The sequence below is a fragment of the Paroedura picta genome, chromosome 4 (assembly GCF_049243985.1).
Source record: "Paroedura picta isolate Pp20150507F chromosome 4, Ppicta_v3.0, whole genome shotgun sequence".
Classification (NCBI taxonomy): Eukaryota; Metazoa; Chordata; class Lepidosauria; order Squamata; family Gekkonidae; genus Paroedura; species Paroedura picta.
In genome coordinates this window covers 91509256-91537185 of record NC_135372.1, presented here as the reverse complement: position 1 = coordinate 91537185, position 27930 = coordinate 91509256, and the positions used below count along the sequence as shown (strand labels likewise).

At 43.4% G+C, this 27930-nt stretch overlaps 1 protein-coding gene across 3 annotated transcripts; it reads right to left on the bottom strand.

The window, feature by feature from the left end:
- Nucleotides 1-66: 66 nt before the first annotated feature.
- ADGRE3 (adhesion G protein-coupled receptor E3) lies at nt 67-27438 on the bottom strand. Of its 3 annotated transcripts, XM_077334156.1 has the most exons (17): nt 27337-27424; nt 25282-25317; nt 22477-22551; nt 21460-21612; nt 18057-18133; nt 14507-14611; nt 13383-13560; nt 10123-10242; nt 9543-9742; nt 8642-8812; nt 7488-7682; nt 6327-6562; nt 5136-5202; nt 4041-4132; nt 3430-3598; nt 2449-2547; nt 67-1824 (listed from the first exon to the last, which is right to left on the bottom strand). In XM_077334156.1, exons 1-17 carry the CDS (start codon nt 27365-27367, stop codon nt 1750-1752), a joined length of 2079 nt encoding a protein of 692 aa, XP_077190271.1. In that variant the 5' UTR covers nt 27368-27424; the 3' UTR covers nt 67-1749. The 3 variants fall into 3 exon arrangements, with proteins under 3 accessions (XP_077190271.1, XP_077190272.1, XP_077190273.1); XM_077334157.1 differs by lacking the exon at nt 22477-22551 and having other exon boundaries at nt 27337-27438; XM_077334158.1 differs by lacking the exon at nt 14507-14611.
- Between the last annotated feature and the right edge of the window lie 492 nt (nt 27439-27930).

Here is a 27930-nt window from a genome sequence, read left to right as displayed (position 1 = left end):
AACTGCGGCCCTCCAGATGTCCATGGACTACAATTCCCATGAGCCCCTTCCAGTGAATGCTGGCAGAGACTCATGGGAATTGTAGTCCATGGACATCTGGAGGGCCGCTGTTTAACTACCCCTGAATCAGACTTTGTGAGAGATTTAAATGCTCCTGAAGCATAGTCATGTGTTGCCCTAAAAGAGAGAACAGGTGAACTGTTCTCTGCCTCCAGAAAGGGGAGGGTGTATGTGGCTCCATGGTGGAGCACCTGCTTTGCGTGTAGAAGGTCCAGTGTTCAGTTCCTGACCTCTCCAATTAAATAATAAATCAGGGAAGTATATGCTATGAAGGACCTCTGGTCTGAGACCCGGGAAAGTTGCTGCCTGAGCTGACAATACTGCCCTTGATAGACTCATAGTTTAACTCTGTGTAAGGTGAGGTTGCCAGCCTCCAGGTGGGGCCTAGCGATCTCCTGGAATTGCAGGGATCAGTTCCCCTGGAGAAAACAGCTGCTTTGTAGGGTGGCATTATACTTCACTGAGTTTCCTCCCATCCACAAACCCCTAGGAACTCCCCAACTCAGAGCTGGCAACCCTAGCATCAGTTGTTCAAAAGCCTTCCTGGAGAAACTGCCTTCTCTTCCTTTCTTTACAGAAGCATCATAAAAGCTGCAACGTGCCCTTTAAAGACACAGTCTCACCCTTTTCAGCACACAGGATGGGCTATGGTAAAATGGCTGCCTAATTGCCTCAGTGCACATCCTCGTGGTCGATCTTATCCTTTCAGCAGGCCACTGCTACATCTCATGCCCAGCTAGAACTTGAGCAAAGGCCTAATCCACATTAGTCATGAGCTTTACGGAGCCCTGATTTTATATACCTTGGAAAGATAATAACAATAATATTGTGACATTCTAAATATTACTTTAAAGTGCTAAAGCTTCACATAGATCCTCAATATTATCCTTACAACAGTGTGTAAAATTAGTCTGTGATCATGCTAATCAATTCACAGGGACCCTAATCAAAACCATCCACCAATCCTGGACTGAAAACAGAGATCTCCAAGTGTATACCCCACAAGTATTGAAGGTCATACAGCCAGTAAACAGAAGCTCTGAAAGAGCCCTATGATTTGCTTATCAGATAGAATCGTTTGACTTCTCAGCCCATCCTTCTGCAGTCTTCATTTGCCCCTCAGCCTGCACTATCCATACCTTGTACATCTTTATACCTAGGCCAGATTTAGATACCAACAGTTCCGGGTATCTGTGTAGAGGTTATCTTCTGTGCTAGAATGGTTGCAAGAAGCTGCCTATGGAAGGACAGTAATGATTTTTCTGGTCTCAAAATCATACATGTGACTTTACATTTAATCGATGCTATCAGTGCTACAGACAGAACACTACCAAAAATATAACACCAAGCAAAGACTCTCTGAATTCATTTGATCTCTCTTTGCTTTTTTGTTCACTAAAATGGAAGGGGCAACAGGGGTGCAAGAGACTAGTCTGCATTGTTTGTAGATTACAGAGTAAAACAAAGAAGATAATCATAATAATAGGCAATAACATGAAAAAAATGAGGATCTCAAAATGATCCTGATTCTTTTAAGATCAGGACATGTAGAGGCTGCACACAACAATTGCATTGACATACAGAGGACCAGTGTGGTAAGAAATGGCTCAAGTCTTTCTATGTCCATTCTATTGAAGATGAACAGGAAAATAAGAGGACAATGCAGAGAATAATGGAAAGGAATATGGATTATGGATCTCTACTCCATGCTACTTGCTGTTGCTGTACTGGTTGCTGTACTGGAGCAGTGCTTCGCTCATTTTCCTGAAAAATAAAAGAAAAATACATTCCACAACAATCAAAAGAAGCCATGACCTAGAGTCATCAGAGGGTGCTACTCCTTGGCTATCACAAAAATTGTATCAGCTTCCTCCACCTTCAAACATCAATTAGATGACTCTATTAAAATGGCAATAGGACAATCACCACCATTTTAAAAATGTGGAAGGCTCCCACAGAGCTTTCTATTAAATATGGAATTTGCTAAATATTTCTGGCAGAGCTATAACCACAGCATCACAGACAGTGTAGTCAAAAGAGAGTTTCTTATGGCCCAGATCTGGAACATTATTGCTGAAACATAAAGGTAGGAAGAAGTTGCTAGATGAGCAGGTAGAGTGCAGGGTAGTATATCTACACCAACATTTCCCTTTCTGGCTCCCCATAGGCCAGCAATCTCCTTCCATTTACAGTGCAGAGAAGCAGGGGACCAGCACGACAGTGGTCTCTCTGTGAAGATCAGTTATCTACAAGATCAATTCTGACCCCTAAACATAACAGACAGACATAACAGAAGAATATATAACTTTATAAATATCAGTGCCTCAAGGATGCAGAAGGTTACCATTGCTGTTTTCACACAAGCTTTGGGTCCTGCATCTGTCTTACCATGGTGCCGCTAGAGGGAGCAGCAGTCAAGGATATCTCCGTAGACAGAGGCTGTATAGTTTTTCTCCTACAAATCCAGTTCCAATATGCCTCCCTCACCTGATGATCCAAGACACACAGTGAGAATTCTCCTCATATAAAGGCAAAGGCTCTGGAGACCTCAGTAATAGCAAAACAAATAATTGTACAAAAGTGGAAAGCAATAGCTACAGCCCATTCTGAAATATGAACTGAAGTAACATTAGACCTGACAGCCAAACAAGAAATTGACTTTATTAGACAGGTAAAATGTGAAATTTCATGTCTTTTGGTCTGTTTTTGGATTTGGACATGGCACATGTGTGTTTAGCTTTTTAAGTGCAGCCTCCTATGTTTATCCTGAAGGACTTCAAGTGTTCACATGAGCCTTTCTCACCATCATCCATCGTCAGTTCACTCCTGAAACTTCCAGCCCTATCTTTGCAAAGGTTGAAGCACAAACTAGATGGGATGTTTTTAGTGGGTTAGGTCAAGGTTGTCTCAGGGTGTACTGGACTCCACTGTCATTCCCTGCAATCAAAGGGAAGCTGCAGGGAACTCATTTCTTAAGCACTGCAGGGACTAAAATTGGATGGGAACTGTGGAGTGTTTGTGTGCACCATACCCCTGACTGGAGGGAGGGACTGCATATGCAGTGTTATTGAGTTATTCAGAGATATGTGTATGAAATTACTGCATTTGTTGCACCTGGTGTTCTCTTTGAGATCTCGCAACTCTCTAGCTCCAATTTCTAAACTCTTTGATGCATCTTCTCATTCTACATCTTCCCACTCTCTGTGACTTCCAGCACCATCATCACTTTAACCCTCTGCTCAGTTTTGCTAATCCAAGTCAGTCTTGAAAAATTGGACAGAGAACTTCAGAAAGCTGAATCTCACAGCCTGTAATGCCAGCTGGGTGTTGCTGCCCACAAATCCCACCCTCTTTTGTCCCATGTGTCACCTTTTTGTTGAGCAAACAGTGCACCAAGAAGATGAAAGCTCCTTGCACACTGTTGGTGAGGGTGAACAGATATGCCATAATATCAGCCAATGGTTCAAACTGAAGGAGACCGAAGCACCAAGTCAAGCCCAGGATGAACAGATGGGCTATGGCCTTAAATGTCAGTGACCTGTGTCAAAGAAAGAAATACCAAGGAGACAAGGGAGCCAGTTTGAGTTATTGGACCACAGTTTGAGCCTCATTCTATTTATGTATTTCAGTGAGGGCAGGACAAGATGGTTTTGCCCTTTCATTTCTCTTGCAATGCATTCTAAGAGCTGTAGCTTCCTCAACAACTGACAATAACAATAAGGCATTTTAAACATTATTTATACTCTGCCTTTCTCCCCAGTGGGGACCAAAAGCAGCTACATCTTTCTCCTCTTCTCCATTTTATCCTCACAATAACCCTATGAGGTAGGTTAGGCCGAAAGCATATGACTGGTCTGAAATTACCCAGCAATGTTCCACAGCAAACTTCAGGACACTTTCCTCTCACCCCCAAAACTGGCCTTCTCAGGGCTATTATCTAGAACTTTTAAAAATCCCTTTCAAATTCTGGCTTTTCTTACCTGGTATTTTTCAAGGTAGATACTTTTGAATTGAGAGATGCTAGCTTTTCACGCAAAATCTTCAGAATAAGGCAGAAAAACGCTGTATTGATCTGATACAGGAAATGGAATGTGGAAAGAAGGTCAAACAGGTTCCAGTGGACATGGTGATGCAAGATCTTTACCTCTCTGCCTTTAAGAAAATTATATAGCTTACAACATGTGGAAACATGACAATTGGTCCGTCAGATTCTTTACTTAATCCAGCAGTATCAGTGCAGTTATTTGTAGTTCATTATCACTGCATCATAAGCAATCGTGCATGATGACCAGTTGTACAGAAGATAACTTTGAGTCTGGAAAGTCTACTGCTGCTCCAGAGCTGTATAACCTTTAGATCTGATACAAAAGTGAACTAAAGTGAGTTTTCAAATATCCAAATCCTTAAGGACCTTGTGGTTTAGTGAATGGATTCTGATTTCAGTCTCAGCCAGGGGCAGGGTTGCCAAATTCCAGGTGGCATCTAGAGTTCCCCTGCTAGTTCAACTGATCTCCAGGTGACAAAGATCAATCTCTTGAAGAAAATGGCTACTTTGACGGGTGGTCTCTATGGCATTCTATCTCATTGAAGTGCCTCCCTGCCCTCCTTAGTCTCCACCCCCCAGATCTCCAGACATTTCCCAACCTGGAACTAGCAACTCTAGCCAGGAGTAACAATAAGAATCAAGATTGCTCCTCCCAGCACTTAAAGAGCTCCTTTCCCCCTAGCAACTGTGAAGTAGACAGCTCCTTCCCCATGCTGAAAAGTTGCATGTCTGGGTATCTGACTAAGAAATGGATAAACTTCCTCCTATTTGGAGGAAGTTGCATTTTGTTCTGTATTTGTTTTGTAACCAATTTTGTTCCTTCATATGCATTTCTTCCTGACTGATACTTCACAAAATACTTCATAAAAGAAATATCTTCCCTATTGCAAAGTGCAGTTAAAGAAGATGGCATCCATACTGTTGATTCCAATGGAACTTGAATCAGGTTTGTCCTTCTCTGTTCAGGGCAGATTTTAAAGATATCTATTCATGCCGATCTTAGAGAACACAAGAACCTATTGTTACCCACCACAATTATGGCACAGACTGGTCCCAGAAAGCTCCAGTGAAAACCTTTATCAGGATTAAGCCAACAGCTAAGGGAAAGGAAAGAAGATCATCAGCAGAGTTTTAGGGAAATCCTCATGCAATGAAACACAGAATAGTTTTTTTTTTTCCCCAGAAGATGTCTAGGACTCATGGTTAGTAAACTAGAATAGGCTAGCATTTAACTATTCTCTCAGCTCAAACTATTGGAAATACAAAATCATAACAGGAACTCCCGGTCTGGATAAAAAATTGGAAGCACGATGGAGGCAGTTCTAGATTTCAAGGGTGTGTAGTACTTCAACGTGGTCCTTGCACTTGGTAGAATTTGTCTACTGAGACATCTTGAAATTATTGTATTGTCATACATCGTACTGTCTACAAACGAATGGGCTTTTATCATGTTCTGTGCCTACCTACCTCTCAGTTTTTTCCTGATGAACTGGGAGTTATTCTTTGAGAAGAACCCTTTTTAAAAATGGAACTTTGTTTTGGAGCGGGTATCATCTATGATGAATTAATAATGTCCACATACTCTCTGTCCCAAAAGAGTAATGACCACAGCAAAAGAATGACTAGTTAAGGGTTGCCAATTCCAGGTTGGGGAATACCTAGAATAAATGGGGGGCTGGAGGGAGTTGGGGAGGGAACCTAGCTTGGTATAATACCATATAACACACCCGCTAAAACAGCCATTGTCTCCAGGGGAACTGCTATCTGTTGTCTGGAGGTCAGTTGTAATTCTAGGAGATCTCCAGGCCCTACCTGGAGACTAGCAACCTAGTACTAAATTCCATTGGGCTGCAATGCTGCTGCTGCTGCTGCTTCTTCTTCTTCTTGACTCCTTCCTAAAGATAAGCTTGGGGTGGCTAACAACAGCAAAACATATACAAAGTACTATCCCCAGTGCCAGTAATTAATATCAATTCATTGCTTGGGAATCACTGTTGCAAAAGATCCCTTGAGAGTTTTTATTACAGAGTCAGTATAAAGGAATAACCTCAAATGTAAATAATTGGGACTAAGTTCTGTTAAAATCAATGGCCTTTAATTTTGAATAAGGAACTAGAATGTGTTCCACTGGGAAATATCATTTAAATAGTACATGTTGAAGAATGATTTCACAAATGTTAACATTCATTTCTCCATTAAAAACTTCAAAATTAACACTTACTGATAATGGGTCCCATAAGCCCAGGGAGCACTTGCTGCAGAAATTACTACTATCAAGGCAGGGATCCCATAGCCACAGAGGTACATGACTATCTTCACATGTTTGTTGGCACCACTGTAATTTGCAACTTTCAGATTCTTGACAATGAAGTACAGGTTCACTCCTTCTACGAACATCCACACGAAACAGGCCAGGAAGAGGTAATGCAACATTCCAGCAATAACGGAACACAGGACCTGGACCAGAAATAACAGCTGTCTTTCTTTCAAGACTGGATTCTTGCATTGCATTTGCTTTCCTTTTTTTAAATTAAGAAACGGAAATGGGCTGAAACAAGTTTCTAGAATTCTACTAAACTGTAAGGCAATAGAGGATTTCAACATCCCTATTATGGGGCAACCTGCTCTGGAAGAATCTGAGCAAATTACCCCCATATCACTTTATCAGAAATAGGACTAAATGGAATAAAATCAGACTAGGCTTTCTAAAAATGTATGTTTTGCCCCATCAGCACTATCAGGAGAAGGCACAATTCTCTAGATTCTTCTATATTATATCAAGGATCTTGCCATTCCTAATATTTCCCTCAGAAGACAAACTACATTGCATTACATAATTAATGACAGCTCCTTAGGGTTGCCAGATCCCTCCTGGCAACTGGTGGGGGACAGAGAGGACTTATATGGAGAAAGAGAAAGGCCTAAGTCTTGTTGCTCGTATAACACAATAAGTGATGCCATCATGTCAACGATGTTTGGACAACACTATTTGAGCAAAAACTATGGCAAAACTGCCCAAGTACCAGAGCATCACCTATATGTCACTGGCATGGCTTACATCACTTCCTGGGCAACACCAGCCATGAAGCTTTGGACTTCTTTCCTCTGGTAAGTCCCCCCCCCTGGCTGGCTGATGGGTATGATAGGGGCAAGCAGGGGATCCCCACCTCCACTGAGAGGTCTGGCAGCACCACAGTTTCTACATGGGAAGTGAGTATGACCCCCCCCCCTCCCCGCTGCCGCCAATGGCAAGGACAATACTGCTCCATGGCAGTAATGGTTTCTGTACACTCTGTGAATACATATGCAGAGACAAAGAAAGCTGGAAAGCACACTTCTAAACTCTACAGTCACACATATCTCTTCAGGATGTGTTGAGTACCTTGTTGTATGTTTTGTCTATTCCTGCTAAGAAGAGAATGTCTGCAAAGAAGAGGCACAAACCCAGCTGTAGGTGGATGAATGTGCTGCTATTTTGGGCGGAGTGGCAGAAGAGAAATGTGATGATGGACAGGAAGAGGCAGATGATTGAAATGATCAGTCCAATGTAGCTGATGAAGAAGAGAACCGGATCCCCCTGGAACACAGAAGAGGTGCTCTCAGACATTGCCTTGGGACAAGCAAATCTCTTTTACTTTCCACTCTGCATATATTTGTTGAAGGAACAAATCCTCAGCTGGTTTACATCAAACTCAGTCCATGCATTTCAGTGGCTGAAAATAGCATGCTGAGCATCTTGCAGAACGTTTGAAAATCCATTGAATATAACAGAAAGTTAATGGAATAATTTATTTGTGAATTGTCATGGCAACAGAGAGCAGGAGATGGAAGGGGGAAGGGACAGGGGAAGGCTTGTCCACACATTATCCTCCATTCTTCCCTTCTTACCGCCCCCCCCCCCACCTGTTCTTGCTTTGAGTGGGACTCTCAAAGATTCCCCAGGTCTTTCTTCCCAAGTTGCAGGATCACACCTTTGTTTTCTTCATGTTAATTAACAATTTCCCCTCTACTGTACCACCTCCATGCTAGCAGCCATAACCCGACAGACACAGTACTTCGGAGTTATAGGAGTACGTGCGCAAAGTGTCACATTCCAAAGGGTTTCAAGCCAACATCCCACAGAAAGAGATTTGAACTTTAGTGATCAACTCACACAGCAATCATAGTAGTATGCTAGGGTATAGATGTGATGCTCCTCATTTGTAAAATCCACCTTTGTGTAATTCAGTCTTGCTTTGAATCCAAGTGAGAAAGGTGGATTATACATACATACATATGTACATACGTACAAACATAATATCTCCAACTCTAGCTTCCCTAACTTCAGTGAAACTACACAATATTTTGTTGAAGAGTTCTAAGAGGACAGCAGATTTGTATCCTGTCTTTCCTGGGTTCAAGGCAGGTTACAAATATGTTAAATATTCAGTCTCAAGTTATCATAAATATAAATAGCTTAAAGCTGGTTTACACTCCCTTTCTCATTCTTTGCTACAAGAGGGGGTTGAGATATTTCGAAACCCAAATATCACATACTTGCTTGGGAATGGTAGCCATCAATACAGCATATGTAGAGAGATACTGACAACTGCATTTGGAATGAGAGTTGTTAGAATGGAGATGCCAGCAGCCCTCAGGAGTCCAGACACTATCCTTGCTTGCAGAGTTCAGTTGGACACAGATAGCCTCTTTCTGGGGATCCTTGTCCTGCAAGGGAAGAAAATGACTGGAAGGAGAGGTCTGATTAATAGAATCTGTCCCCTGTCTTTCTTGGGTCCAAGACAGGTTACAAATCCTTTAAACACAGTTTATACAGAACTCATAAGTTACATTTTCCTCTAGTATACAGATTAGACATTACTCATTAAAATAGACAACAAATGTAAGATGAGCTAAAGAAAATATGTATGGGACTTAGTTTTGAGTAGCCCCCCACTTCTCCATGTCTGCTACAATACCGACTGGCAGGGAACGACACTTCAGTCCTATCAGTGCAGTTTGAAGAAGAAGAGTTGCTTTTCTCTACCCGAAGGAGGCTCAAAGTGGCTTACAATCTCCTTCCCTTTCCTCTCTCCACAACAGACACTCTGTGAGGTGGGTGAGGCTGAGAGAGCCCTGATATCACTGCTTGGTCAGAACAGCTTTATCAGTGCTATGGTGAGCCCAAGGTTTACCCAGCTGGTTGCATGTGGGGGAGCAGGGAATCAAACCCAGCTCACCAGATTATAGTCCACATTCCTAACCACTACACGAAGTTGGCTGCCACACCAAGCTGGCTTTCAGTTTAAGACATTAGCCATCTCTAAATCTTCCTCAACATTCATGTTCTTGATCACAACCTAATGTGTATTCACAACATGAATACACATATGACAAGGTGGATAGGAAAATATGGTTGATATTATCCAGGTATCTTCAACAGATTTGAGATACATACCTCCAGGTGATGAAAAGTGAGGTTAATAGGGATGGAAATATTTCTTGTCCAGCTGCTGGTAGAAGCACTTAATACCCTGGAGTTCATCTGAATGTTTTCCAGTGCTCTGCCATTCTGCCGAGTCATATTCTGCAGGGAAGAAGAATACCCTAGAATTGCTTCCAATCCATTGAATGATAAAAAAGCCACAGCAATAGAACCTGTGGGAGACATCATGAAGACAGGGGTTAGAGGAGTAAAGTGAGAAATGGATTAAATCAGAATGTATATATTATTATCTAGATACTGGCTAGACCTTGGTAATAAGTGTAGTGGTAAGAAACACATAATTTCTGAAGAAATTGCCACATTTGCACCAAGGACAACACAGTCAAGTAACATCTCCACCCCATCCTATCAGCTTTTCTTTGTCTTCTCATTCTCTCCCTGCGCCCTGCCTGGCTGGCAACTTGTGATATTGAGTATTTGTATTTTCACCATTATACTATTTTGTTTAAAAGCGTATGTGCTAAGTAGACTTCCTTGAATAAATGGAATAGCATAATTTTATAATTGTTACTTGGGAAAGGAGACGGCATACCTTGTGTGGATATCTTAGCCAGTGCACTTGGGTGAATAGCCAGTTGGTCTCCTTGAGCTTCTAGCCTGATAGTTTCTCTTTTGGAAATTTGTTCTTCATTAATGAGTTGTGTTTGAATAACTAAAAGCAACAAAGAAGGGATCTGAGTTGTTGAATAATCATCACTACTATCAATATTACCACTGAATGAGTGTATCGTGCAATAAATACAGTGTTTCTACTGATTTGTTATTACAAACACACAAGTAGCATTTCTACTGGAATTTATAATATTTATATTCTTTAAAGATGAGAAAGATGGAAAACCAGTTAGCAACAATATTTTAAAAGAAAAAGCAATAAAATTACAAGCAGGACCAACAGCAAATGGCACCATCTGTCAAAAGTTTAGAGAGAATAAAATCCTTTTTAATCTGGCACCTAAAATGTCTTACATTAAAAGTTGCCCATACAGAATGCAGTGAGGATGTAACCAACTGCATCCCATGGGGCACAATGTATGTTCTGCAGTGGAAGAGTGAGATTAGTAAAAATTGTCCACCTTCTCTAATTATGGAAGTGTCCAACTCCTGATAGAAAACAAGGTTTGGGTTCAAGCAAGCAATCGGTTTGGTGTCAGGAGGACATTCTGACACTGGGATGTCACTATAGAGAAGGCGGTCTTTCTGGTTATCCCTACATAACTTCTGAAAGCAGGGGCATCTGCTGGATATGATCTCCTCCAGATGGTTTGTATAGGAGCAAGTGGTCCTTCAGAGATACTGTATTTTCCCAACATTCAAATGGCTGAGAATATCATTGAGAAAATGTCATTTCCCTGGAGTTACTTTCAACTGGTATTTATATCCTGTTATTCTTTACCAAAAGGGGGAAGGGGACACAAGGAACTCAACTAAATGAACTGATAAAGCTTTAAAGAAATTAGCATTAGATGCCTCATTCCAAATTTTCATACAATCTCACACATAGAAACAGTAAACAATACTTGTGATATCCAACAGGATAAAGTATTAGATGAAGAATAGTTTAAAAGTTCTTTCTGGAAGAGCATCATGAAGAAGTCTGGTCTCGACCAGGGCCAGAGCATTCTCTGTTCTGGCCCCTACCTGGTGGAACGAGCTCCCAGAGGAGACCAGGGCCCTGACGGAGCTTAAACAGTTCCGCAGGGCCTGCAAAAAGGAGCTCCTCCACCAGGCATTTGGCCGAGACCAGACGTAATCTACAGTGACCAAGGGCTCCTGCTCCCCCCTCACCCCCCCTCAGAATTCAATCAATAAGCCACCCCCCTCAGAATCCCATCAACAAGCCCTGGACCTGTTTGTATTATGATTGTTTACTGTTATACTGTGTTGTGTTTGGTTGCAATGTTGGTTATCGCTGTACATGTTCTACAGACTGTTTTATGTATGGTTCTCTGTTATAATGTAAACCGCCCTGAGCCTCCGGGGAGGGCGGTATAGAAGTATGATAGATAAATAAATAAATAAATAAATAAATAAATAAATAAATAAATAAATAAATAAATAAATAAATAAATAAAGAAAGAAAGAAAGAAAGAAAGAAAGAAAGAAAGAAAGAAAGAAAGAAAGAAAGAATTACTGTGGCACTGAATTAGTCATTTCTTAATTTAAGGAGTTTTTACTCTGCAGACTCAGATCCAGTCAGATTTTGCAGAACTTCCTATCCTTTGGATGAAGGTTGGTCCTGCTTAGAAGACACTTACTGGACACTTAGAGGCCTTAGATAGTTTTATTTGGCCTTCTGGTCCACAGAATTGCTTACAGGTTCTTTGTGTCTTTAGTACATCATTTCATGTAGAGGAGTCAACTGGCTATAACAATTCTTGTATTTATTGTATTTTATGTATGCTGGTTTTATTTGATGCCTGATGCGGGAACGCCAAAACACATCTAGTCAGTGGAACCATTAGTATGCATGTATGCTTTGATTTTATTGAGGCTGTGCTACAAGCTTTAAGCTTTTAACTTAAATATTAGTACTATCTTTAACCGCTCCTGCGGAGCGGATTAAATAAAAGAGTAAGGGCTGTCGGGGAGGAGTTAGGGCGGGCCCTGTCCGGGATAAAAACTCGGAGGGCCCATCCAGGGCCAAGCTGCCAATGGCAGCTTGGCCCAGCCAGGACTTGCCGTGCAGACAGACAAGGCAGGCCACGCGGTGAGTCCTCTGGCCCAGCCTCTTCTCCCCTCACCAGGCCCTTTACCGCTGGGGGAGCCCTGCCAGGTGGTTGGGGAGACCACGCACTTCTCCCGTCCCCGGGAGAAGCCCGAAGGACGCTCCCGGCTGGCTGCGGGGAGCCGCGGAATGCCCAGGAATGCTGCCAGCTGGGGGGGGGAGCCGCGCCTTCTTTGACGACGCCCTAAGTGACCCGCGCGCACCCCCTTACACTTGCCTTTCCTCCGCGCTGCCGACTGCCGCCCGGCAGCGGGAGGCCTCGCCCCAGCCAAAGAGAAATTCCCCTTTGCCCGCCCCACCACCACAGCGAAGAAGCACAACACTATGCGCCGCCCGTGCTCTGTGCCCTTCAACGAAGCCTCCACCGCGCCCACAAACCTTGCAACGAGGCTAGGAGCCGGCCGGAGACAGAAGGCTTTAGGGACGCCTGCAGAGAGCCGTGCCCCTGCTCCTTGGCCTTCTCTCAAGCCTGCGACGCGCCCAAACCACTCCCGTGTCCCAAAGCCTCCGGAGCGCTGCGCCTCTGCTCCTTTGCCTTCCCGGCAGCTTTGGACACCGCCCCCCCATGCCAGCCTTACAGCCTTTACAGCCTTACAGTTCCTTTACAGCCGCCTGCTCCGCGTTCATCTGCACACGCCCTTGCGCGCCTCCTCCTCCTCCCTGCAGCCCTCCTTCTCTTTCTGCTGCCATCCAACAGGTAATGCGCGGAACAGGGCCTCCCGGGGGCCAGGGCCACAGGCTGCTAGCGCCCACTGTATTTCGCCTACAGAGGGCTTATCTTCTAGTATATATATATATATATTAAATGTGCATATTTTTTAAATGAACAAGCCTACATAGGCTTGTTCATTTCCATTATTTTGACTTTTTTAGGTTCTTGGCTGTTGTTTGAGTCAGGATATTTTATCCTTTTGTTTTGGAAACTGCACAGATCCTGCAAAGGGATCCTGCTACCGCTCTCCCCCCCCCCCCCCAGTTCTTCACCATGTATTGGAACTTCAGAAGCGTAAAAAACAGCCATCCGATATTCTTAAAAGTACAATAAAAGTCAATTTGCTACTTCTCACCAACTGACTTAGTAATCACAGTCTGGCTGGGTGTCTCTGGTGAGGAGAGAGCTGTTGCTAGAGCAGTGGATCCGAGCCCTTCCAAAACCAGCACCACGGCAGACACAGACTCCTGCTTTGCCTCAGAATTCCAGATAGAACCATTGACAACAAGCTTTCCAAAAGATTCTGCTGTGTCCTGCAAGATTACAAGAAACATACCTCACAACAATTCTACATGACTCTTGATCATTCACAAGGGTGTCATTTTCAAGAGGATCAGGTCATGACTATACACAGAAGAAGCAAAAGCAGTAAATAGACATTGTCTTATGAATACGTAGCCCATTTAAAAGCTAAATATACAGGGAAGAAAATTGTAGTAAAAGAGGTTTTTTTGGGGGGGGTCTTTTATAAGGGGAACAATGTTGTGGCTTTATTGACTGTGAGGAAAAGTAGGATGTTTTACATAGCATTGTTTAGTTGCATTATATTTTTATTTCATTACTGTCTAGTGTTGCAATCTAGTTGTATTACTTTGTTTGATATATATACTATTCTCTTTGGCATGATTTCATCTTGCAAGCCCTGCGGAACAGTCTGAGGTCCCACATGGCTCTGATCTCATTTGGCAGAGCATTCCGCCAGGTCATGGTTGAGGCCAGTTTAATCTCCTTGGGGCCAGTGACTTAAAACAGCTCTGCAGCCAGGGAGGCCTCACTGGGTAAACGAAGGCTCTCTGGTGCGTTTATCTCCGCTCGCTCGGAGAAAAAAAAATGGCGATCGCTTCACCGGAAGATCAGAGGAGAGAGCTAGGGGGCAGGACTTCGCAGAAACCGCAACAATGGTAACGCACAGAACTTTCCCGCTAGTGTTGCTGATTGGTTGCAAGAGTGTAGGGCTTTCCGGAGGGTTTCCCTGAAAGCGCTACAACGAATCGCTTTTTGCGGATCGGTTTCAGGAGTGTTGCAGATGACGTTGTGCATAATGGCAAAACTGTAGCAATTTCAATTTGTAACCGTTGTGCTATTTTGGACGAGTGCGGAATGGCCCTCACTGTAGTCTACCTATGACTCAAAGTACAGCAACATCTCAGAAGGGGAAGGTACAACAAAAATGTCTCTTTAGTTCTGAGTAAGTCTCACCTTCAAGGAAGATGCCGGGCTGTAATTTTCACAGGCAGAGTGCAAAAGGCTGAAGGCAGACTCAACCACTGAGCAATAGAAACTGCTGTTATGAGCCAAAGAATTCTAAGAGAAAAAAAGGGGGGGGGGAACTATGTTGGCACAGGTCAGGTAATCAGGAAAAGAGGAAATCTTTGATATCGTTCAGCAGGTCATAAAAAGTTTGATGATGAAAATATGAAGCTGCCTTACACCAACTCAGAGCACTTCTCTGCCTATTTTCCATATTCTCTACTTCAACAGGCAGCAGCAACTCTCCAGGGTCCCAGGCAGGGACCAGCAGCTGCTACCCTATTCAAGCAGAAATGACAGGGTTGTAGGCAAAGTGAGCTGTGGTCCTTCTTCTAATGTATATGATCATACACAAGCAGAAAACTGTTTTTCTAGACCTAGCACTGCTGTAACAATTTGGCTAGCATTCTAATCCAACTAGTAAGTCCATAGGCAAAATCATTCACTGGAAGAAAATTATTGGAAAATGGGCAAATGAGAATAAGATGCAATTTAATAAAGATAAGTGTAAAGTTCTGCATCTGGGTCAGAAAAATGAAAAGCATGCCTACTGGATGGGGGATACGCTTCTAGGTAACACTGTGTGTGAACGAGACCTTGGGGTACTTGTGGATTGTAAACTAAACATGAGCAGGCAGTGTGAGGCAGCGGTAAAAAAGGCAAATGCCATTTTGGGCTGTATCAACAGGGGCATCACATCAAAATCACAAGATGTCATAGTCCCATTGTATATGGCACTAGTCAGACCACACCTGGAGTACTGTGTGCAGTTCTGGAGGCCTCACTTCAAGAAGGACGTAGATAAAATTGAAAGGGTACAGAGGAGAGCGATGAGGATGATCTGGGGCCAAGGGACCAAGCCCTATGAAGATAGGTTGAGGGATTTGGGAATGTTCAGCCTGGAGAAAAGGAGGTTGAGAGGGGACATGATAGCCCTCTTTAAGTATTTGAAAGGTTGTCACTTGGAGGAGGGCAGGATGCTGTTCCCACTGGCTGCAGAGGAAAGGATGCGTAGTAATGGGTTTAAACTTCAAGTACAACGATACAGGCTAGATATCAGGAAAAATTTTTTCACAGTCAGAGTAGTTCAGCAGTGGAATAGGCTGCCTAAGAAGGTGGTGAGCTCCCCCTCACTGGCAGTCTTCAAGCAAAGGTTGGATACACACTTTTCTTGGATGCTTTAGGATGCTTAGGGCTGATCCTGCATTGAGCAGGGGGTTGGACTAGATGGCCTGTATGGCCCCTTCCAACTCTATGATTCTATGGTTAAATTCCTGGGCCCAGTTTGCTACAAAAGAAAGGAGTTTGCTACAAAAGAAGTAATGGCTTGTTTGGATGGTAGCTTTCCCCCAAGTAAGAGGAAAGAGTTTTTGAAGTGGTTTCACATTAAAGTTTATATTTTGAGCAGTACAACTCTCACTGGTCCTGTCAGTCTTTGGTTTCTCTTTTAAACTAGCTGGAATCCATGTGGGGATTGTCACAGCTCCATAATATACATCTAGCCCTGACCTGAATAGCCCAGGCAAGGTCAGTTCCATCAGATCTCAAAAGCTAAGCAGTATTTGGATGGGAGACCTCCAAGGATTTGGGTGGTAGTTCCTCCAAAAAATGCCAGGCATCATGATATGGAGGCAGGAAACGGCCAACCCCCTCCCAATATCCCTTGCCTGGCTGCCAGACAGTCCTCGGATCTCCCGGCCACACTACATAGGCCATACAATAAACAAATACATACTGGAGGATCTTAAATTATATGGAATTTCTAAACTAAAAATAATTTTAAAAACCCTAAAAATCACAAGATTGCCATTTTTGAAATGCTAAAGGTCCTTTTAAGCATGTTTTAGTGCTTCAGCATGTCTTAATTCAGCCTTACTTTTGTTGGCTTGTCAGGTCACTCATTAAAGCAACTTCCTGCTCTCAGCTTTGGGCTCCCAGTCCTGCTCCATGGAGTAGTGGAAGAAAGGGGGAATGGCAGTAGGATAGAACCCCTAGAAATTTGGGAGATTCCTAGAGTATCACCTGATGGGTATGAATCCAGAAAAGACATCACAATGTCACTGATGCTGGTTTCGACATTTTTCCACCATGTCCGAGGATGTGGCCATTCAAAGGCTGGCAACCCCATGCAACTCCTCCTCCCACCCCCCAAGCCCTTTGTCTAAAAGCAGGTTCATATAAAAAGTTGTTAAGCCTTACTTAAGGTCCGTTTTCCTTTGGCTTTCATCATGAATGTGACAACAGAAACACTCTTAGCAGCATTAAGAATGTTCAGACTATGCATCTGTTTTCCCTCCCATGCTGGTTCCACAGGACCCTTGTAATTGGGTGCGAGCAGTATGGTGGCCAGGTTTGCAGATGACACAAAAGTAAGCAGGGTGGTAAAAACAGAGGCTGACTCTGACAAGCTACAGAATATTCTCTTCAAAGTGGATGTGGGGGACCAGTGTGGCAAATGAAGTTTGATGTTGATAAAAGTGCCTGCTAGAATGGTCATAGAAGGCAATGCGTTACTATCTACATTGATTTCCAACCTGTTTTCAGGATGAATACAAGGTGCTGGTTTGGGAGGACGGCATTATGAAAATTGTAAATGTTTTTAATTTTTAACTTTTGTATGTTGGTTTTCTGTTTACCCATCCTGAGCAATATGGAAGGGTGGGATAGAGATGAAAATTTATTATTATTAAAGCATGACTTGAGGCTCAGAGAACCTGAAAGGTCATTTGCACATGTTTCAGCCAACCCAAGATTTGAGGTGAATCCAGAAAACCTTCCCGTAGAAGCCAGCCTTAGTACAGGTTTTACTGAAAGGAACCTATGGCAAGATTTAGGGCACTGTCCTCCCCACCCATAACTGTGGAATTCCCTCCACAAGAAGGGTAGTTTCCTGAAAGGGCTTGGTTTGAAGCACTATCTTTTCCAAAGGGCCTTTTAGGTATACAAAAGGGTGTTTATTACTGAAAAGCTATTTTTCATTGTATTTTATTGCATCGCTTCTTACTTTATGTTTACAATATTATTTCGTATATTACTCTTTTTATTGACCCCTATTTTATTGTGCTGAAAACTGCCTTGGGGACTTTTAAAGTATATAAATCAATTAAATCAAACATTTAAGTAATCACTTTGTCTAATAACAAATAACTTTTCATCTATGTTGTATTCTTTATTCTGTGGAACCAGCATGACTGTGAACATCTTGATCTGAGAACTGTACAGCAGACCCTCACCATTTTCATATGCAGGACATGAGATTTCACTCATTTGCACTCCGTGATTCTATCTTGTGATGTGGCCTTCCGACTCTTTCCTTCTACCACACAATCATCATGATGATTAGATCTTTACATTCTACAGAAAATGTGGATGTTTGCTATTGGGACTTCTGCCTTCAGTATTTATGGATTTTGCCATTTACAGTGATCCTAGGAATGGATCCCCATGAAAGACAAATATATACTATATATTAAGATCACATGTGGTATGGCAAACTTACTTGTTTTGTTGCATTTAAACATTCCATTACATTGTCACTGTCTCTCACTATATCTGGCTGGCAGTGATAGGAGACTTCTGCAAAGGAAAACAAAACGTTGAAGTCTGATGTCCAATGGAACTGAAATTGCCCATGTAAAGCATGTCTATTGTCTTTCTTGATTTAACTAGCAAAATTACTTTGAAAAAGTTGGCTTCCTTGTTGTTTCCTAATCCAAAGCTCACAGGTCTCTATGTAGCCCATTCTGTTGTTTCTCTGTTTATTGGATTGGAACCTTCATGCATTTAGGCTACTTAACATTTGACAATAGAATGAGTTTGAACCATTTGTGCATACAGAAACAGTCATTTTGGTGAAAGATGTAACAGCTTAAAGATGACTCCCCAACATCTGTAAGTACTTCAGATTTGTGTTGACTATTATTTTACTGATGAACAATGATTTTTCCACCATGGGCCAAACAATAATTTATGTGTATGGGAACTCCTACACATTTTCTTAAATGGTACTTTGCAGACCTGGGTAGATGCTTTCAAAATAGAGGAAAGAGTTGCTGGAGGAGAAGGTGTTCAAGCCCTTTTATTTCATGTTCCTTCTACAAAATAAAAGAGCTCTCTAAATGCACCACTGGCTTTTGTGGGTATCTTTGGTCAGCTCATTCAGTACAATACTAAAACATTTGCCAAAAGTGGATAGGATGCCCACCCACCCCAATATTTTAAGATACACCGGCAGAAAGTTGCACTGGTGTGCTTTTTACCAACAGTAGCTACTCACACACCCCTTATGCCCAAGACATCATAAAAACCCCAGTCCAGACACACAAAGACCACTTCTGCATGAGTGATTTAGCCGTGAACACCACCTATTTGCAAGCCTGATGAAATTGGGCCCAGCCCAGGGAGGTTCCAGGCCTGGCCCAATTCAGGCCCCCAGTTGCCCCACAGCAAGGAAATGCAAAGAAATTCATGTTCTGTTTTTTGCCATGGGCCCCAACGAGGCATATGTTGGGGCTGGGCCATCTGGAAGCAGGAATATTGGGCTGTCCCCAGTCAGGGCATTGCTCCCCCACAAGCATCACTTCTGTCCTCAACTCTGCCAACAACCTCCCATGGCTTTTTTTTTTAAAGGCTGGAATTGCATTGTAATGCAATTGCATTGTAATGCAATTCCAGTATAACGAAATCCCCCCCAGTCCCCTTTCCCCTCTCCCTTTCCTGGAAGGGAAATGCAAAGGTTGTGTCATTGCAGATTAGCCAGCAAAAGAAATGAACAAAGTGTGGGCAAGCCCTGGTGCCATGTGCCTCCTCTGCCAGTGAACATGGGCAAGCCCTCCCATTCACTGACCTGAGCTGCACAGTGTGCCTTTGTTTGCTGACCTTAGCGGGTCAGCAAACGAAGGCACGTTGTACAGCCTTGGGTTGGCGAATGGGAGGCCTTGCCCACATTCACGAGCAGAGGAGGCACATGCACAGTGCGCCTTCATTCATTCTGCTGTTCTTCTTTAGCTGGCGAATCTGCAAGGATACTCCAGAGATATATTTAATTGAAGATGATGGGTAACTGCTATAGTATTGGATTAGCACATAGCTGATGAGCTTTGGGGCCAGGAAAACTGGCAGAAGAGGAGTGGGTGCTGGGGTTCAACTGCACAGCATGCCTTCATTGCTGACTGTTGCTACTACACTGTCCACCTGGGGAGTGTCTGTTTTTTCCAGTCTGGGCTAGCGGGGAATTAATAGTATTACACTGGAATCCCATTGTTATGTGATTCCAGCCTTTAAAAAAAAAGCTTTAAAAAAACACAACATGATTTCAGTCTTGGAAGGGGGGTTGGAAAAGAGGTCGCTCAAATGTAAAAAAATGCCACTGGAAGATGATTGGTAGTTTTCGCCATGTGGCAATGATTGACGCATAAAAAAATGGCTGGAAGTTTTGACTCCCTGTCCCTTGGCTCTCCTGTGCATACATAACTCCTGGGGCCAAACAGGGGACAGAGCAGGATAAGGGGTTCCTTTTCAGTAGTGGGAAGAATCGGGAAGCCAGTCGACAGCATGGCATAACGCCTCCCCTACGGTAGATGCCAGAGTTTACACCAGCACTGCATGTATCTCTCAACTCCACGTGGTACATACTTAAGACACATACACTTTGGTGCTGAGGCATGCACTGAAAGGGCACTGAGCGTTAACATCTAAGAGACACAACAAGCTATTACTGCAGTTGTTTAAATCTGCTCTGTTGACAGTCCTAACTGATATTCTATGTTAAAACACAGATGCTAAACTGGAGACTTCACTTCCCAGCTAGGGATGCAATGGCAATACATCCCTCCAAATAATTGAAGCAGCAGCTGTAGCATGTTGGGCAGTACTGACAATTTTCAGACCTATTGTTCTGTCAGTAAAAGGCACAGGGAGAGGCTGGGCCTTTCCTAGGTTGTTTGTGCCAGTCATAGTCATCTTGGCCTAGCTTACAGGGTTATATGGATAAAATGGAGGAGAGGAGAATTTTGAAAGCTGTTTTGGGCCTCCTTTGTGGAGAATGGCATGGTGTAAATTAATAATTATAGCTGAAGATGGGAGGCAGATAATAAGGATGTTGATTGGTGGGTGAGAAGGACAGAAAGCAGCAGAAAAATTGAGGATATGGAGATTTCCAAGAGGAGGGAAGGAAAGAGGAAATAGTTGGAGAAGGGAATACAGAGGAAAGCTAAGCACCTCTCACAAATTGTTGTAGGTTACCCACTCCACAACTGTAACTAGTGTAGCAGTCGACTTTGGATTCTGTGCCTGATTTATGCACCATTCTGTTTGCTCTGGTGTATTCATTCTGCAGCTACAATGTTAAAAACCACACTTTTCAAAATCAGGGTGGAACATCACTTGTGAGGTGTTGGGGGGGGGTATTCAAAGTTTTTTTTGGGGGGGGGGAAATTACACAATTGCCCCATCACAGTTGTGCAGTAGTATCCAGCAAGTGCCTTCCATTTAAACCATTACAGCTCAGGTTTTGCTGGACATTAAATTCAGGATAAAAAAAAGGAAGTACTTCTTTACTCAACCAGTAATTAGAATGTGGAATTCATTTCTAAGGGATGTAATCAAAGCCACAAGCATGCATTTTGGTATTAATTCCCTGAAAACCTGATGCCGAAATTGACAAGAAAACTGAACGGATATGCCCAGTGAAAACAAGCGAAAACACCTGTACATAATAAGCCTATGCAAGCTTTCGGTAAAGGGAAAGAGGAAATAGAGAAGGAGAGAGAAATTAGATGCTCCCCTTGCATATTCTTGCAGGTTCCCCACTTGTTTTACTCTGCAGGTTTTCTAGATTATACACTAGCTACCTTTGACACCTTTAACAGAAGAATATCATAGCGGAAAATAAAGGCACTTACTTTCACAAATACATTCATTGGGTCTGCGAAAGGTCACCATCTTATAGCCGTTTTCACAGATACACTCGGATGCATTATAAGGAATAGGGGAAGGGCCACAGCCTACTATGCTGCCACTGAAACCACTGGATTCATCATCCAGTGGATTACAGCCTGGAAAAAATATATCAGTTAGTTGACTGGCAGAAATGCAGTTGCAGCTAAGTTGCTCATAGGAGTGCTGTGCCTTGGATCCTAAGTAAAGCTAAACAGTGCAGTGACTTGTTCACTAGATCTCCCTAGGTACACCTAAACAGGATTCTGCGCTCCCCCACATGCAGCCAGCTGGGTGACCTTGGGCTTGCCACAGCACTGATACAGCTCTTCTGATTGAGCAGTAATATCAGGGCTCTCTCAGCCTTACCCACCTTACAGGGTTGTTGTGGGGAGAAGAAAGGGAAGGCAATTGTAAGCCGCTTTGATACTCCTTGGGTAGAGAAAAGTGGCATATAAGAACCAACTCTTCTTCTTCTTCTTCTTCTTCTGTTTAGCCTTTAGCCTACTCATTGCCCACTATTCTTAGAGGTGTGAGAGTAAAGTGAATCCATAAAAGACCCCTGGATTATACTTTAAAGGGAGCACATAGCATTACATGACTCTTAGATCACTCCAAGCAGAACTCCCCAGGTTTACTTAGTGACAGAAGTTCCCACATTAAAATGAGTTAATCTGGTCTGGGCTTTTTTGGGAGTGGTGTGTGATTTAAAACTTGTCTTGCTTGTACCAGACAAGAAGTCGGGTTACTTCACAGCTGGTCCTGAGACACTCAAATGTGTGCCAGTCCATGAGTCATCCTTGGAACCTGAACTGTGCCACGGGGTCACCTGAACACGGGCTATATGCCGATGCAGGAAAAAAGTAGGCAGCTTGGTACCTAACTAGTGACAGGAGCAACAGTCAGTAAGCTTTGCCCTCAGTCGCAATCCTTCTCCATACTTCATGCCTAGGTTAACAGACAAAGACCTGACTAAAACATACCTTGGAAAATCAATGCCACAGATCGTAAATACTTCAAAATTTCATCATACCACATTTGGTGTTGTCCAGTGATTCCTGTGGTTAAGAAGCAGTTCTGTTATGTGTCCATTTAAAGATTGGTTCCAGCTGGCAAGATTGTCTAACACAGTCTTTCTCAACCTTTTTGCCATTGAGAACCCCCTGAAAAATTCTTCAGGTTTTGAGAAACCCCAAAAGTGATGACAACAGGCCACACCTTCCTTCTACATCTCCAGACATCACATGGCACCAGATATGACATCAGAGACATGACATCACCCAGATACCTCCCACCAGACATGACATCACTGGGCCACTTCCACAGTACAGGAAGTGATAGCACAGAAATCTTTTCAGATTATTTGTGAGACAGCATTCTGGGCTGGCTACCAGTTTGCACTTTTTCACCAAAGGGAGACTGAAGAAACAGGGCCAGTGCTGCTCCATCACCCCCAAATTTTGGAAGGGGGGGGGAAATGGGTTGACATGACCATATATGGTCATATCACAATATCCAATGATACAGGGTCTCCTAAATGGGGCTTACACCTATTGTATTTGGAAGAAGAGGAGTTGGTTCTTATATGCTACTTTTCTACCAGAAGGAGTCTCAAAGCAGCTTACATTCGCTTTCCCTTTCCTCTCCCCACAACAGACACCCTGTGAGGTAGGTAAAGCTGAGAGCCCTGATATTACTGCTCGGGCAGAACAGTTTTATCAGTGCTGTGGTGAGTCCAAGGTCACCCAGCTGGCTGCATGTGGGGGAGTGGGGAATCAAACCCAGCTCACCAGATTAGAAGTTGGCACTCCTAACCACTACACAAAGCCAGCTCTCACTAACAAGCCACTTTGAGAATCATCTGACTGAAAGGCAAGCATTGACTAGTGGGGAGATCTTTAAAAGAGGTATCTGCAACACCTTTGGGCCTAGTGATTGCTTAACTCGGCAGCACTGGACACCAAAGAAAAGGGAGAAGTATAGCTCTGATGCCTGTATTAAAAACATCTGTGGGACGCCTAAAAGGCCTATGAAAGTCTGAGTTGCATAGGACTGGGGCCTTCTTCAGGACTGAAAAGCTGTTGTGCTCTCCAGGGTCCTGTGCTGGTCTGTACTGAGGCAATCTACCAATGGGTTGTCCTGTATTGCAAAATGTAGCATAAGCTATCTGTGATAGCCCACCAGGTCAAGGATCATCCTAGCTGCTTCTTGGTTTGTGGGATATGATATTATTCTAGCAATACTGACATCTTCAGGAGTAGGTAGACTCATCCATCTCCTATGAGAATTCTAAGATACTGCACAGAGCTCTCCTCAGAGCTTGTCTGTGATGTCAAGTATCTGGAGATACTCAGGGTGTATGGCCCTTCCTGACTAGACAATGATCTATGTAAGCAAGCATAGACATTCACTTAGGACATGGTCGACTAGCTTCTAGAACATGATTGCCATCTTATGTAGGCCAAATAGCATTGGTCAGTCCTGGCAGGGGACAACAAATGCTGTCTTTGCCTCATCTTTTGTTAAGAGTAGAACTGAGAGGTCTTGAGCCATCCCGAACTTGGACAGTGGGAAAGTGTAGCCTCAATACTCGATCCATATTAGTCTGGCTTCCGTCCTGGCCACGGGGTGGTCGCCCTGCTGGTCGCCCTGCTGGATGACCTCCGTCGCCAGCTGGATAGAGGCGGGTCGGCTGTGCTGGTCCTCTTGGACCTGTCAGCGGCCTTTGACATCATGGACCATGAGATCTTGGTCCACCGCCTTACCAGCACGGGGACAGCCTTGCACTGGATACGCTCCTTCCTCCGGACCCAGAGGGTTGTGGTGGAGGAAGAGTTCTTGCGTCCATCTTTATGCACCCTCTGGCCCAGCTGGTGCAGAGCTTCGGGCTGGATTGCTATCAGTACGCTGATGACACCCAGCTCTATCTCTTAATGGACGGCCACCCGAACTCCCCCCCAGAACCATTTGCCAGATGTTTGGAGCTCTTGTGTGCCTTGACTCTCCATTATACAAGAGCATTTGCCTCATTATATTCAAACATTAACAGGGCGGATTCATTACAACTGACAAAAGCCAGACTGAAAATGGAAAACAAATGAATCTAGAGACCGTTTTGGCAGAGTCAAAGTCTAAATAAATGAGATAAGAGACTTTTTATCTTCTTATACTTAATTAAGCCACTGGACAGATTCTGTCTCTCCTTTGTTACAATTTTGGAATCGTCCACTTTTTTCGTGCAGCACTTAGGTCTATGGCTGAGGCTGGGATTGGCAAGGAAGAACATTGCCCCCCTGGGGGTTTGAAGTAGTCATCATCACCCTCCATCCCCCACTGCCCTTGTTCGGGTAGGGGAGAGTGGTATTTTCCGCTGTTCTGGGTATTTTTATAGTCTTTTAACGGGGGTTTTAGTGGGGGATTTTAAGACTATTGTTACCCGCCACGAGCCTGTAGGGAGTGGCGAGAAATAAATCGAATTAATAATAATAATAATAATAATAATAATAATAATAACAAGGGCTGTCCAGGAATGATTAATCATTAGTCAAACACAGTTTGGGGTGTCAGAAGCTCCACAGGAATGCAGCCAAGTCCTTGAGGGACTAACAGTAGTTTTGGAGTAACCTCTCATCTGCCAGTTCTGAGCTCAGTACTACAGGACACAAAGGGCCACTAAATCCACTTTGCAGCAACTATAATGAAAAATCAGCACTGGTGAAAGTCAGGGCAATGCAGCTGAAGTTTATTAAGCACTGACCCCCCCCCCCCACAAAAAAAAAATTTTCTACCTGATTCATCTGCATGGACAAGAAGAAATCCAAGACCTGGGATAAATAAATAAATAAATAAATAAATAAACAAACCATATTGAAGTGTGGGTGGATAGAGAGCTTTTTATTAGTTTTTGTTCAGAAACATTGCTGAGGCAGCAAATAAAGGAGAATGAAAGGGAGGGGAGATGTTCAATCCAGTAAATTATTCCTTATGAAAACCCATGCCTTGCTCTTTAAAGTTCCAAAGACCTCTATACCTTTTTGATAAAACAGATGTCCAGTATACTCAAGTTGTTCTGGAATGAACCTTTGTTTCCATTGCAAACAAAGCAAGCCAAAGCTGCTCTGGCTAAGAAACTCTCAGAGCAGCTTATGACAGCTTGACATGGTTGATGGAATGCACCGTGATGAGCCAGCCCTAATAGACACAACATGAAACTAAGGGCCAAGCTAGAAGAGACCAGAATGGCCTTTTCTTAGGATCTTGCATAGCTTTTGCGAAATGGAGCTCTTCTGCCAGGTCTATGGCTAAGGCTGGGGTCGGAGAGGTAGATTGACCCGCCCCCCCAGGATTTGAGTAGTACACTGTTAGACCTCCTTCTCCACCCCTCTAGTAGTGGGGGTTGGGAGTGGGTTTTCTCCCAGGTTGGGTTCTTTTGATGTCTTTTAATGGAAGTTTTTATAAGACGGGGATTTTATAAGACATTGTAACCCGCTATGAGCCGGTTAGGGAGTGGCAGGGAATAAACTGAAAATAATAATAATGATATTAATAATAATGAGCATTTATGCATGCAACTGATCTAGAAATTAGGGAAGAGGAGCTATGGGAGACCTATTAAACCCTTTCATCTCCTTTAGTGTCCTCAGTAAGGAGTAGGGTTGCCAGCTCTGGGTTGGGAAATATTTGGAGACTTTGGGAGCAGAGCTGGGAGTGGGTAGGATTTGGGACAGGAAAGGACTTTAGTGGACTATAATGCTGTGGAGTCCACCCTCCAAAGCTGCTATTTTCTCCAGGGGAGCTGATCTCTGCCACCTGGAGATGAGTTGTAAAACTGGGGGATCTTCACCTGGGGACTGGTATCCCTAGTGAGGAGTAATGGTTGGAACAAGCCCTCTGAAGTTACAATTAACACTACTCAAGAGGAAAGAGAAGTACATGGTTCATCATCATTAATCAAACTCCAGCTTGCTGTGTCCATCTGTCTCTTGGTTTGCAATTCTGGTTTGTGGGGAGGAAACAAACTTCATTTCCCCAGACAGCATAGTTTACAGGAGTTTGGCTGAAGGCTTCTCACGTCAGAAGGCTTTTAGTCACAAGGGCTGGTGGGATGTAGCCCATGAGCTTTTGTCTTATCACAGAGATTGTTTGAATCCAGCCTGAAACTGCTAATGATCTTTTATAAAAATGGCTTTCGGGTTGAATTCATATGTGACACTTAAAGCACTCTTAAAGCCCTTCTCCCAGTGTTGGTATACAAAACAGAAAGGCTTCAGTCTGGGTTCTCAACTGGTGCCCCTGCAGGGACACTGATTGGCAACTGGGTTTCATCCTGAACTTCACAGCATAGATGTGATTCTGACCTTAATGCTTCTGGTTTTCAATGAGTATGGGAAGTCCTCCTTCAGCCATTTCAATACTGAATAGGTACAAGATAGTTTGCAATAATCTTGCAGTTATTCCCCCTTGGGTTGGGGGAATGATCACACTATAATTCCCTTCCCAAGATCATCTCAGAATGTGTGTAGGTTGCAGGAATCAGATAGACTGCAGATGGGTACTCTATTTTCCCCCATTTCCAAAGTCCAGTGTGGGCATTACCATTATCACTAATACATAGTAAAAGGAAGGAGAATATTCTAATTATACAATAACAATTTAGGTGATAATAACCAACTTATATAGTATTGTTCACTTTCAAATTGTCACACTGTACATCCTTAAATAGCCTTACCCCCTGTCTACAATCCCCTCTTCTTGCATTTTTTTTTAGTGGACGTGGGATGGGGATTCCTTTTCTCATGGGTCTGCCTGTCCTGCATTTATTTGCTTATGAATTTCCTACTCACCCAGAAAAAGGCAGATGGATGCGATCCTCATGTTCTTCTTTGCAGTGGGCGAATGAGTTATCTATCTCTAGCTCCAAGTGAAGCAGACTGCTGAGTGCTGAATGCAGCTTTTTAGAGAAAGGTTTACTGCACCACTCAATACTTCCTCAAAGTCTGACAGGGGCAGGGGAGGGCAGCATTCACCAAAATATCGTAACTACTTTATTCAATCACCTATTTTTACAGCCTCACTGAATATACAAAGTTGTTTTAAACTAAATCAGTTCACTGGATCATCTGGCCCTGTACTGTCTAATCTAACTGGTGCTAACTTTCCAGAGCCATAAGCAGAGAGTGTTTTGCAATACTGTTACCCTAGATCCGTTTACACATATGTCAGGGATAGGGATGCCAGCCTCCAGATGGGAACTAGGGATCCCCTGGATTTACAGCTCATCTCCAAACTACAGAGATTAGTTCTTCTGGAGAAAATGGATGCTTTGGAGGGTGGACTCTATGGCATTGTATTCCACTGAGGCCCCTGCCTTGCCCAGGCCAAATATCCAGGAGTTTCCCAATCTGGATCTGGCAACCCTATCCCCCCCTCCCAATCCC

What these genes read in the sequence shown, in the direction of transcription:
- ADGRE3 (XM_077334156.1), bottom strand. Translation starts at nt 27,367, where the DNA reads ATGAGGATCGCATCCATCTGCCTTTTTCTGG. An exon ending in TGGCTACCATTCCCAAGCAA is followed by an intron (nt 7,683 to 8,641) that starts GTATGTGATATT and finishes TCTGTGTTCCAG; the next exon opens with GGGGATCCGGTTCTCTTCTT. An exon ending in GCTTATGGGACCCATTATCA is followed by an intron (nt 5,203 to 6,326) that starts GTAAGTGTTAAT and finishes CCTTTCCCTTAG; the next exon opens with CTGTTGGCTTAATCCTGATA.